The sequence below is a fragment of the Triticum dicoccoides genome, chromosome 2B (assembly GCF_002162155.2).
Source record: "Triticum dicoccoides isolate Atlit2015 ecotype Zavitan chromosome 2B, WEW_v2.0, whole genome shotgun sequence".
NCBI classification, from domain to species: Eukaryota; Viridiplantae; Streptophyta; class Magnoliopsida; order Poales; family Poaceae; genus Triticum; species Triticum dicoccoides.
In genome coordinates, this window is record NC_041383.1 from 225761894 (window position 1) to 225774061 (window position 12168).

Consider the following 12168-nt stretch of genomic DNA (forward strand, 5'->3'; position numbering starts at 1 on the left):
CTTGATGTTTGGACACACGTTTACCTTGACTTTACTTGAGACCTTTGGGAAAGTCGGGCGGGCCCGAAGAGCACCCGCAAGATAATGACGTCGCACGGCCGGGCATTCTAGGCCCTTGTCGTAAGTCCATGAGACGGGGCGACGGGGTCACTTCGATCGTGAGTCTCTGCTCGTCTCCGCAAGCTAATAATACACTATGGTTTGGGTATTTGTTCTGAGTTGGCCTTTGGCCTTTACGCACCAACCACCACGTGAGAATAGTTATGGGCCTCGGCGTCGCATTATCAGCCGAAGCTTTGTCAGACGTCCAGTTGAGCAGTGCGGCACGGCTGGGCCGGCACCATCCATGTAGAGGTGGAGCCTGGACCCGCCCTGTACGCAACGATCCGGAGTGCATCGAGCGATGGGCCCAGACCCCGGAGTGCTTAGGATGTAGACCGACGGGGACCTCTCTGTTGAGCCTAGGTAGGGCTGCGACGTGTTGATCTTCCGAGGCCGGGCATTGACCCCAGAAAGGTGTGTCTGGCCAACGTGATCGAGCGTGTTGGAAAACGTGGTGCACCCCTGCAGGGAAGATTATCTATTAATAGTCGTGTCCACGGTAACGGACGTTCAGACTTATATCCTGATCTTATACAACTACAAATGGATACTTGAGATATGTGGCTCCGGGATTGCTTTCTCGCAGGGAGTCGAGGAAGGATCTCTGGCCATTAATGTTACAACATGTTTGTTAAATATAAACTGATATTCTTTACTCTTCTACATGCTGCAAGATGCTTGGAGCTGCTTGAAGATGCTAGTCTTTGATAGGCTAGGCATTCCCCCTCTATTCTGGCATTCTGCAGTTCAGTCCACAGATACAAACCTTCCATTTGATACCAATGCATACTTAGTATAGATCTGATGCTTGCGAGTACTTTGGATGAGTACTCACGGTTGCTTTGCTACCCCTCTTCCCCCTTCTTTCTTCTTTTCGGTTGATGCAACCAGATGGTGGATCCCTGGAGCCATATGCCATCGCTGAAGGATATTGCTACGTGAAGACCGCCGACGACCAGGAGTAGTTAGGAGGTCCCAGGCAGGAGGCCTTGCCTCTTCGATCATTGTTGCTTTTGTGTTTGCCTTCTTAAGGCAGTGTTGTTTAACTAATGCCTGTACTCAGATATTGTTGCTTCCGCTGACTCTTGTGTATCGAGCTATGTATTCGAGCCCTCGAGGCCCCTGGCTTTAATATAAAGCTTGTATTATTTTGATTTGTGTCTAGAGTTGTGTTGTGATATCTTCCCGTGAGTCCCTGTTCTTGATCGTACACATTTGCGTGTATGATTAGTGTACAATTGAATCGGGGGCGTCATAGTTTGTGAAACATATTCAAATGGGATCTAGAAGCCCTCGACGATACAAAGCGAACGGTGAAAACCGATTCTGAATGAGGCTAGCAACTTAGTCCACAAAACATTTCTTATTTCATTCTTTTTATTTATCATTCTTTGCATGCATGCATGTATTGCAGGGATATTTGGATACTTGATCCTATTTAGGTGTTCTGCTAGCTATAGCTTTACTTTTTTTAATTCTAACTCTAAATTGACCATTAATTTGATGTATGTGTTCATTGGTCATGAATCTAATGTGTACGAGGATTCTAACTACAATTTATAAATTTGAATTATGGCTCGGAATTTAGTTATTTGAAATATGGAAGATAGCAATTTTAGTTCGAATTGTATACATGTATATGGAATATATGAATGTGATGTGTCCCTATGGTATTGTTCAAACATCTGGTAGGGAACGAACTATAAAGAAAGTTCTCGCATAGCACAATTCGAAAGGGCCCCATAATTCTTTCCTTGTGTTTCTCCCCTAGGTAAAGAATGTTTCACAAGATCCTACCATTTGCGCCATAGGTAAATGAACCTTTTCCGTTTATGTAAAGCCTTTACCTACATGATTTTTGGGTTTCATCTAGGGTATATGGTTCTAGGTAAAATCGTAGTTTCTAGTAGCATTTGTCACATTGGATTGTCATAGGTAGCTCTCCGATTTGGTCAGGAAACTGACTTGACATCCGACTACACCGAACACTAGATGGTGTGCCTTATGTATCACTACACCAATCTCTTAGACATTATCGGCCAAGGAGGAATCTCAGTAAGCCTGGCCACGAATACAAATGAAGGATTGATTAAGTTGGAGTTTTTGCAGACGATTCGCCGCTTTCGTTTGACACATCATTTTACATGAAGTTGCAACAATGCCTAACTTTTAAATAAACAAAATTCAAGTCAAAATGATTCCCTGAGGGCTTATGGAAAAATAATAGAGGAGAAACTCGGATAGTCGGGGGGAGGGGGCTTATAACCTACGTCGGTTTACTCCACTTATACGGACTCAACTGCTTGTTATCGTGTATTTTAAAATTACAAAGGCCTGCCCCAAAAGTGAGGTGGTGCAACACCTATGAATGATTATCGACAAAATTATGAAGTGTATCTTGTATAGGCACATGGATACATACATCGTTATGGAAGACTCAAAGTCTTAAAATCTTCACTTAAAACACCATCTTTCTTCTACGCATGCTTGCTGCCATCTCCATGCCTACTCTTGCTCCAATGCTTGTCTCTCTCGCACATGCTAGGCCATTCATTCCTTGGTAATAAAAACATACTTGATTTGGATAGTATCACATTCTCGTCAACATTAGCCAAAATTCCTAGGAACAAAAGTACTTGATATTAAGTTAATGTTTGTGAGCTCTAATGAATCGTCCTTGTCTTTTTATTACTTGAGTAGGTGTGACTCTATGGCTTGTGGGTGTAGTTGTAGTAAAAATGTCCTCATCGGCTTGTCCCATTTACACCCCCGACATACCATACATGGCAGGGCCATCCCTATAAAACTATTCCATTTATTGATTCAGCCAAGCAAAGTACATTAGATCGAACAGACTGACACAAAAAAGAAAAACAACATGTGGTAGAACTAAAAGTTATATCAGGCTTACCCGAGGCTATCATCTCAAATTTAAACTTCTGTTTCTCGGCGATTCACAGATGACGTGGTGAAGAAATTATAGAACACAAACCATAGTGTATCCTACACAAATTTGACTAACCACAATGGTATTGGGAAGTTGCACTATCCAGCAGATGAGAAACTAGTATCATTGGACATTCACCTCTTGCGAGACAATTTATCAAGCCGTTCCTTTGACCTTTGAGGATAAGATTGGGGCCATAAAGGATTGAAACAAGAGAAAAACTGGCCAACCCACAATTGACACATGTATGATGAGTCATCTAGGTTGACTACCACAACCCAGAAGATATATGACTTTACGAGTCCATTACCCTGGATATTTAGAAAAGGTTAGAATAGCCTCTTGTGCCAATGCAACAAAATACTATATCACATGTATTTTTGTTTTGTTCCTTTGTCAATTTGTGCCATCATGTTGAGCAGGTTTGTGGAGGCCCTCATGTACTGCACAAATCTCTCTTATTAGGAAGACAGAGTAGCAGCATGTATCGCACATTGGTCGATAACAAATAATCGCATTTGCACCCGTGCTAGAGGTGTGTGAGAAAGTTAGGGCGAGAAAGGAGATGGATCGCCATGTGGGTTAATTTGATAAGTGCTTGGACATGGATGACAAAAGATGAGAATTGAGGGGAATTAGAAGCCATCCTCTCATTGCGTTACAAGAGAAACTTGAGAGGTGCGATTTGAACTCAGACTAATGACATCACCATTGTGTTGTCTGCCAGTAAGCCCGGGGAAGCTAGATAACAACTACCCAAACCACAAAGGAAATATAAGTTCATACCAATGGCAATCGGAGCTTTGATGCATGGATGACAATCAAAGCTTTGATTGCTAACTATATTATGGCGAGTGATGCAAAGGCAACGATCAAGCGACATGGCTGGGGAAGACCAAGGAGCAACTATGTGAAGCTAAACCTGGATGGGGCTATTGACCCAGACTTACTCAAGGGCGCGTATGGCGCTGTCATTAGAGACTCAAATGACAGATTTTTCGCGGCGGGAAATGGGGGAATTGATTTGTATGGAGATGCACTTATGGCCAAGGCACTGGCCTTATGGTTTGGTCTCAATTTGGCAACTACAGTTGGGTGTAAACGCTTAGAGGTGAACTCTGACAACATCAAGGTGATGGAGACAATCAAGAATGAAGGTTGCTCTTTCGGTCCATCGGCTACAGTTTTTGATGATACATATCACCCTGCGTGTGATTTTCTACATATTTTTTTCGAGCATGCTCCTAGAGAGACAAATTGTGTTGCCCATGATTTAGCCAAACTTGCTAAAAGTAAGGTGTGTGCGGGGTGAATGGAAGATCCACCCATAGACATTCTTGATATTCTTGTAAAAGATATTATGATGATCACCTTGAAATAAATAGTATTTTGATGTAAAAAACAAATGAAACCTTTTGGATACTAAAAATGACACTTTTTTATTTGATGAAATTACATGGGCAAGAAAATCTAGGTACATATTTTCAGACAAGAAGTTGTACGGAGGAGTTATGCATTGGTCGAATAGTTGGAATGGTGCTTTACCCTTTGTCCATCATGGATCAAAGCATTCTTTTAAAAGGTCGAAGACCATATATTAAATAAACTAATCCTTATAAGAGCTTCATTACATGAATAAGAATCCACATGCAAGTCCTTTAAAAAACCATTGTAGTCTTTGTTCTGCATCCAATGATGCGTCTTGAGCAAAGCTCATTTTTCCTCTAGGTCACCGCCTCACCAGAGCAATCCAGTAGTCAGGAAGTTATCGATGTAAACCAGAAGATGCCGATAAACGCGAACTAGGTATATCGTCATCCCGGAGAAGCCGGCACCAAGAAGAGGCAGAAGATAATCCTTACTCTGACCAGAACAAGAAGAGGAAGACAAATCTCATAAGTTCCTCGACGGAGTCGTATCTGGCTGAGCTTCATCGACGGAGATGGGATTGGTGAACAAAAGATACATTATAACGCTATCGCTCTGCATGACACTGTGAGCAAACACTACTATCTTCTGACTCACCCATATCACGCCAAGAATGTACATCAACACAGTGAAAAAACGAGGAACAATTATTTCAATCAACGTCGTTGCCCCAACTTCACTGACGATGAAAAACTCGTAGACCCTTTGACGTTAGAACATATCTCATTAAAACCAATTTTCGACAGGACATGATGTTTTCATTGGCCGCGAGGCGTGCGTCTACTTGTCATTAGGCGTTTTCCTTCTAGGAAAGATGAAAGGAAAACGGAGGAAAGTTGTGGCTAAACCATGGAATAGCACCACCCCTCATTGGACGCTCCAGATCTCCCCAGCGGCGGATCAAGCGGCTGAAACAATCGCGATGAGGTGTCGCGGAAGAAAACTGATTAACCTCCTTGTCCAACCCCGTCAGCCTGCTGTCTCGTCCCATTGATCTCATCCCCTCCCCTGTCCGCCGCAGCGTCATCTCTCCCACCCTCCCCTCCGTTCTCCACCCGCCGTGCCGTCGCCGTTCTCCGCCCCCGTACCTCCCGTGCGCCACCACCCCATCCTTCCTGAACCCAGACTAGGCCCGCCTGAACTCGCGTGCGAACGAGCCGGGCGTCTCCTGCTCCATCCCCGCGCTCGATGACCAACCCGATGTACGGCTCCGGGCCGCTTCGATCCAGGTACGCCCCGTCCGATCCCCGATATCATCTGGCCCAATTCGCACCCTCTGCTGTTCGAATCGATCTATTTCCCCCGCGAATTTAGTTCAGAGCCCTTGACGAATTTCGGGGATCGCAGGAACGCGCCGAGCTCGGACGAGATCCAGCTGCGGATCGACCCGGTGCATGGCGATCTTGACGAGGAGATCGATGGGCTGCACTCGAGGGTTCGCATGTTGAAAGGCGTAAGACTTCCATCTCCTTTGTTCTAAAGCTGGTTCATGGTTTCTGTTAGGCATGCTCAGTTGAGGTCTTATTACCGCAATTTTGACGTTAGAAACTTATGTTGTGTGTGCGGTTAAGCATGCGTTGCAGATGTTTTATTTGACGTTCCAAGTCATATTTCGTGCTTCTTAATTTATTTATTTTACCGTAATTCCATCCATGATTTAGTTCTTGGTGGCTGTGAGGCCTGTAGGAGTTCGTTTAAGATGATCTTATTCGTCTTTAAACCAAGATGAACTCGGAGTAGATGTCAATTAGATTAGAACCATCTCAGATTAGTACGGGAGATTGATTGTATGAGTCAACACCATATGCAAGTAGTTTATTTATTTAGCGAGGAATTGGTACCAAATATTGTTTATATCAGTCTCACGGCAAGAAATTTCATAGTTGATCTGATGTTAATGGATTCAGGTTGTATGGAAATGCAATGTATAACCTGGTTTGATTAAGTTCATACCCACTTTAAGTCTCTTGCTCAATCATCATGGGCCCAGTACATCTTAAGACACTGCCTTCATACGCGTCATACCTTTCTTTGCGGCATTCCATCTGTCTTATTATGGGTGTGTTTGGTTAATGCCAACACTAGCCTTACCAAATATTGGCTTGCCAATTTTTTGGCCAAGGAATTCCTCACCCTCATTTGGCCAACTACTTGGCAAAAATCTGTGAGATGAAGGGGTGCACCCATTGGCAACCAAAATTTAATAGGTAGCCAATTTTTGGCAGGGCTAGTGTTGGCAGCAAACCAAACAGACCCATATCTACTCCTTTGTTTCTCATCGTCACCTCCCTAGTCTATTATTATTGTTTATGGTTAAACTTCTTCTGGGATGCTCATTGATCCATACCTTCTCTGATATACTGCCACGTGTTAACCTTCGCATGGAATTAACTCCATCGGTTTTCTGGTTTTAGGCCTATAAACAGTCTTATGAGTTGGTGTGAATTTGTCGATGGCTGGTTGACATCATTACTGCTACTTTTGTTCCCATAAAATTAATCTTGCAAGCATTGAGATGACATTACGTCTAGGTTTTTAATTCATACAATTTCAACTTTGAACAAGCAATGGATTTAGTACTTTGATGATAGAGAACTGCCATGTTCTGATCAATTTTTTGTTCTAGTTAATAAGCTGTTGAGCTGGGTTTTTTCACACTTCAGAAACTTATTTGTTGTTTGACGTGGTCACTTTTCCAGGTCGCCCAAGAGATAAACTCCGAGGCCAAGTTCCAGAATGATTTCCTCAACCAACTGGTATTGTTGCTGTTCTATCATGATTCTTTTGTGGAATCCTTGGTTATTTATGTTTTTTTTTCCTGAATGGTTATAACATGTTTATCGTTTTCCATGTGCACTTGTGCTTTCCTACCATTTATATACCATTTTTAGATGTACATCTATGTGTGGTAGAGAATATTCCGTTGAATCAATTACTGTGTATACATGACGTAGAAGATCCATTTGATCTACACTACTAATAAATACAGTTTATCTATTGATTTTGTTGCTTTGAAATGAATTATTTACAAAAATAGTTTTTTTGTTTAAAATGTCTAAGCCTGCAATTGAACATACCAAGCAAAGTTCAAATTGGTGCATATATTGTTTGAATGGACTATCTATACTGTTTTAATGGTTAAATATTACCTTTTGCAAAAGGGATACAATTACTTTATGGACTATCTGTATTGTTTTATTTGAGTAATATTACCTTCGAAATAAAAAGAACTTTTTCTCTTTCTTAACAATGGTTATTCTTGGCTGTGCACTGATTTTTTGGTACCCTCTGTTTATGAACAGCAACTGACCCTTACGAAAGCTCAGGCTGGAGTGAAGAATAACATGCGAAGGATGAACAAAAGCATCATCCAGCAGGGCTCCAATCATATTGTCCATGTTGTCCTATTTGCTCTGTTGTGCTTCTTTGTTGTCTATCTTTTGTCAAAGTTCTCTAGAAGATAGCTCTTCTGTTGTTAGGTGAAGCCAAATCGAATCAACTGAAATGTACCATGTGTTGTATTTAGTCTGGAAAAAGTGTGTCGCGAGTGACGAAATCGAATGGAAAATGGGACTGGCCTGTTTACATGGTTTGACTTGAGAACAAGTTGTGTATCCAGCTTCCTGTCATGAAAGAAAGACCATTTCACAACTTCTGGGCTTGTAAGATACTTCCTCCGTTTCTAAATATAAGTCTTTTAAAGATTTCAATAAGAGACTACACACTATAAACTACGTCTATATACATTCGTGTGTAGTCCATAGTGAAATCTCTAGAAAGACTTGTATTTAGGAACAGGGAGTATATTTCATGCATGAACCAGAGTATTTTTGGCTTGATGAACTTCCGCGAATCACCACAGCATCCGGTATCATAATTTGATCTTTAAAAAAAGGAGATTGACTGATGACGTCACAACTCAGAGTAAGACGCTGGGCAGTCGAGAACAGCTGGTCGGGAGATGAGAACACGGGCACCGACTGACATACGTGTGCCGCCACTGCCACGCGCACCCGCACCGCCGTTTGGATGAGGGACATGCGTCCTCCCCTTCCTCCTGCATGGCTGCCACCTCGCAGTGCTCCTCATCGCCTATATTTTGACGACGCCTCCGGTGCAGGACCCACTACCGAGCAAGGTTTCCATACGTACCATGGCTGCCCGGCTCGTCGTCCTCCTCCTTCTAGCGCTCGTCAACGTGGCGCCGCCACGGCGCCACGCCGGCGTGTCCGCCGAAGACGTCATCCGGCAGGTGACGGACGGCGGCCACGGCGCCGGACGTCCCGGTCTGCTCCCGGAGGCGCAGTTCGCGGCGTTCGTGCGGCGGCACGGCAAGGAGTACTCGGGCCCCGAAGAGTACGCGCGCCGGCTGCGCGTGTTCGCGGCCAACGTGGCCCGCGCCGCCGCCCACCAGGCGCTCGACCCGGGCGCGCGCCACGGCGTCACGCCCTTCTCCGACCTCACCCGGGAGGAGTTCGAGGCGCGCCTCACCGGCCTCGTCGGCGCCGGCGACGTCCTGCGCAGCGTGCGGGGGATGCCAGCCGCGGCGCCGGCCACGGAGGAGGAGGTCGCCGCGCTGCCCGCCAGCTTCGACTGGCGCGATAAGGGCGCCGTCACCGATGTCAAGATGCAGGGCGTGTGCGGCTCGTGCTGGGCGTTCAGCACGACCGGCGCCGTGGAGGGCGCCAACTTCGTCGCCACGGGGAAGCTCCTCAACCTCAGCGAGCAGCAGCTGGTCGACTGCGACCACACGGTGTGGCATCATCAACTCAATTCAATTCAATTGCCCTCCTAATTCATATGCTTACATAATCTGACTGGTGGTCTGCTCGTGGAAATTTGCAAGTGCGACGCAGTGGCGAAGAGCGAGTGCAACAGCGGCTGCTCCGGCGGGCTGATGACGAACGCGTACAAGTACCTGATGAGCTCCGGCGGGCTGATGGAGCAGGCGGCGTACCCATACACGGGGGCGCAGGGGCCGTGCCGGTTCGACAGGAGCAAGGTGGCCGTCCGCGTCGCCAACTTCACCGCCGTGCCCCTCGACGAGGACCAGATGCGGGCGGCGCTCGTCCGCGGCGGGCCGCTGGCGGTGGGCCTGAACGCGGCGTTCATGCAGACGTACGTGGGCGGCGTGTCCTGCCCGCTCATCTGCCCGCGGGCGCTGGTGAACCACGGCGTGCTCCTCGTCGGCTACGGCGCGCGCGGCTTCTCGGCGCTGCGGCTCGGCTACCGGCCCTACTGGCTCATCAAGAACTCGTGGGGGACGCAGTGGGGGGAGGGCGGGTACTACAAGCTCTGCCGCGGCCGCAACGTCTGCGGCGTCGACAGCATGGTCTCCGCCGTCGCCGTCGCCCCGTGATCGGCAAACGACGACGACCGGCGTAGTACGTGTTCACGTAGTTGTTCGTTAGCCTAAGGGTATATTAGTAGGGCTTAATCAGTGGACACTGCACTCAATAATGCCACTTCAAACATACTAGAAGCGCTTGTATACGTTCTCTCTTGGATGCCCGTGGAGGTCTCAAGTCTCAACCCTGATGGCTTTACCGGCTTATTGGCCGTTTAGGGCCGCTGAGATCTTACCGTCAAGATTTGTGGCCAGGCAGTCTTTGGTGCTTGGCACCGAGATGATCGCTCGGTGGGGGAAATATCTTCAAGGAGATGCGCACCTATCTTCAGAACTTGCAGGGATTTGAGATTCGATGGACTGGTCGTGTGCTGCCCATACTTGTGCCAAAGATTCTTTGGTGATCCGCACTAGTTCAATTGATTTTCCAGTAATTCCTGATGTTCTGGTTGACATTGTACAATCAGACTCGGAGCATCTCCAACAGCCGCCCAACGCACCGCGCGCGCGTGCCGCTCCAGCAGCGCGCACAAATGCAGCGCGTGGGACTCGCTGGCGCATGCCATATATTGCATTTTGGACACAAAATGAATTTCAAACATTCAAAATGCAATGAACATGGCATATAAATTTCACATAAACAAGGAAGCATTGGTTTATACGTTCCTTTTAGTTTCGACTTTAGGGATAATTTTTTCCGCTATCTTCTTCCGAGAACCACCTAAGGTTCCACGAACTCCAACTAAAAGAATAGTTGATGAATAAAAGTTCATGCCCACAAGTTTAAAATCATGCCCACAAGTTTAAAATCATGCTCACAAGTTTATCCAGCCAAGTTCAAAATGCAAACCAAGTTCATGATACAAACGAAAGACACATCAAGCCTCGTCCTTGTCTTCGTCCTCATCTTTCGAAAACGATTCTTTCTTTACCCAAGATGATTCTTCCTCCTCCTCATCATCATTATCACGCATCAGATCACGTGAAGCTCGGACGGTTTTGGCAAGATCTTCAACAGCATCTTCATGAGAAGATGTGTGAGGCACACCGGAAGACATTTCGTCCATGGCGGCCGGAGGAGCACCCATGCCTTTCATGAGAGACGCAAAATTCATGCCTCCCATGGCGGCCATAGTGTCGGGGGTGCTCTAAAGCCACCATGTCTCCCATGGTCTCCATGGTAGCTCCAAAGCCACCAATGGCACCTAAGCCGCTCATGGTAGCTTCGAAGCTGGAGCCGTCCGCCGCCTTGTTCTTCTTCACGGATGTCTTGTCCTTTTTCGACCACGCCGCATTTGGGAGCCTCGAGGGGGGGGGGGCACGGGGCGGCGCCTGCGCGACGCCGTCCGCTGTCGAGGTCATCCGCGGCGGCATGAAGAGGCCGCGCGCGAGGCCAATGCTCAGAGGAGCTCCGGCGGAGGCGAGGCCAACGCTCCCCGCGCTAGGGTTTGCAGCAGCGGTGGCGGCAGTGGAAGGGTCGCGGCTGTAGGATGAGGTGAGCGGGGTACCGGCGCGTGCGTCCATCGGGTCTAGTTCGCCGGCTTCAGCGCGCCCGGGGCAGAGGTGGCGCGGAGGAGAGAGTGCGATGCGAGCACTCGTGTGTGCCGCGCGTGGAAGCGGGCGTACCAAATACACAGCGCGTTTTGGCGATTCGGACCGCACGTCCAACTCCATATGCCGCGCACACGGTTATTACGCGTCCGTTGGAGCCACTCTACTGGTTGCGCGCGCGCTAAAATGATCAAATTTGCGGCGCGGCGCTTGTTTAGCGCGGCTGTTGGAGATGCTCTTAGTCCGCTAAAATGAATAAAATGCCTTGAGGGCGGTTTTAATTTTTCTTTTACAAAAGACGGGAGTAACAAATTTTAACTGCACTGACTTACGGATACAGATACAGGTCGCTTCAAAAGATTTATCCACAATCTAAAAACCAGAGCAACGATCTCTTGGATGCCAAACCTACGTCTCATCGCATAAAGTTGCTACGTCAGCGCGATATTAGTCCGATGCCCAGCATTTTAGGGAGGGCGATATTAGGATGATGCGCATCATTTTTGGGCGATATAGTGTAATGTATGCGTAAGTTGGTGTTTCAATTAGCTAGTGTAGTATCGATGAGACGAAGGACAGAAAAAGACTGCCCTCTCTAGCCAGGAGATATCTAACGACCATTTTTTCAGCTTATACGTGGCTTAACTGTAAAATTAAAGTCCAAAATAGTTTGTATTTTTAGGGTCAAAATAATTTATTTTGAAGGGTTAGGATTAACTTGTTTTTACCATCAGTAACAAAAAACAGAGCCATTTGAAACAAAGGGTCTTTTGTCACATGGGCAGAACAAGTT

At 46.7% G+C, this 12168-nt stretch overlaps 2 protein-coding genes across 2 annotated transcripts; both read left to right on the forward strand.

Moving 5' to 3' along the window:
- Positions 1–5457: 5457 nt before the first annotated feature.
- On the forward strand, positions 5458–8128 carry LOC119363213 (bet1-like protein At4g14600). Its single transcript, XM_037628529.1, has 4 exons — positions 5458–5706; positions 5825–5930; positions 7177–7233; positions 7780–8128. Exons 1-4 carry the CDS (start codon positions 5666–5668, stop codon positions 7939–7941), a joined length of 366 nt encoding a protein of 121 aa, XP_037484426.1. The 5' UTR covers positions 5458–5665; the 3' UTR covers positions 7942–8128.
- A 488-nt stretch (positions 8129–8616) lies between these two features.
- Positions 8617–10180, forward strand: LOC119363214 (probable cysteine protease RD19D). The gene is made up of 2 exons (XM_037628530.1): positions 8617–9230; positions 9324–10180. The coding sequence occupies exons 1-2, from the start codon at positions 8631–8633 to the stop codon at positions 9834–9836; spliced, it is 1113 nt and encodes a 370-aa protein (XP_037484427.1). The 5' UTR covers positions 8617–8630; the 3' UTR covers positions 9837–10180.
- Positions 10181–12168: the final 1988 nt, after the last annotated feature.

Bases quoted from the DNA above. Each gene is read 5' to 3' on its own strand.
- LOC119363214 (XM_037628530.1), top strand. From the start codon at position 8,631: ATGGCTGCCCGGCTCGTCGTCCTCCTCCTTCTAGCGCTCGTCAACGTG. The intron at 9,231-9,323 runs GTGTGGCATCAT...GAAATTTGCAAG, and splicing joins TGGTCGACTGCGACCACACG to TGCGACGCAGTGGCGAAGAG.
- LOC119363213 (XM_037628529.1), top strand. From the start codon at position 5,666: ATGACCAACCCGATGTACGGCTCCGGGCCGCTTCGATCCAG. The intron at 5,707-5,824 runs GTACGCCCCGTC...CGGGGATCGCAG, and splicing joins TCCGGGCCGCTTCGATCCAG to GAACGCGCCGAGCTCGGACG. The intron at 5,931-7,176 runs GTAAGACTTCCA...TCACTTTTCCAG, and splicing joins GGGTTCGCATGTTGAAAGGC to GTCGCCCAAGAGATAAACTC.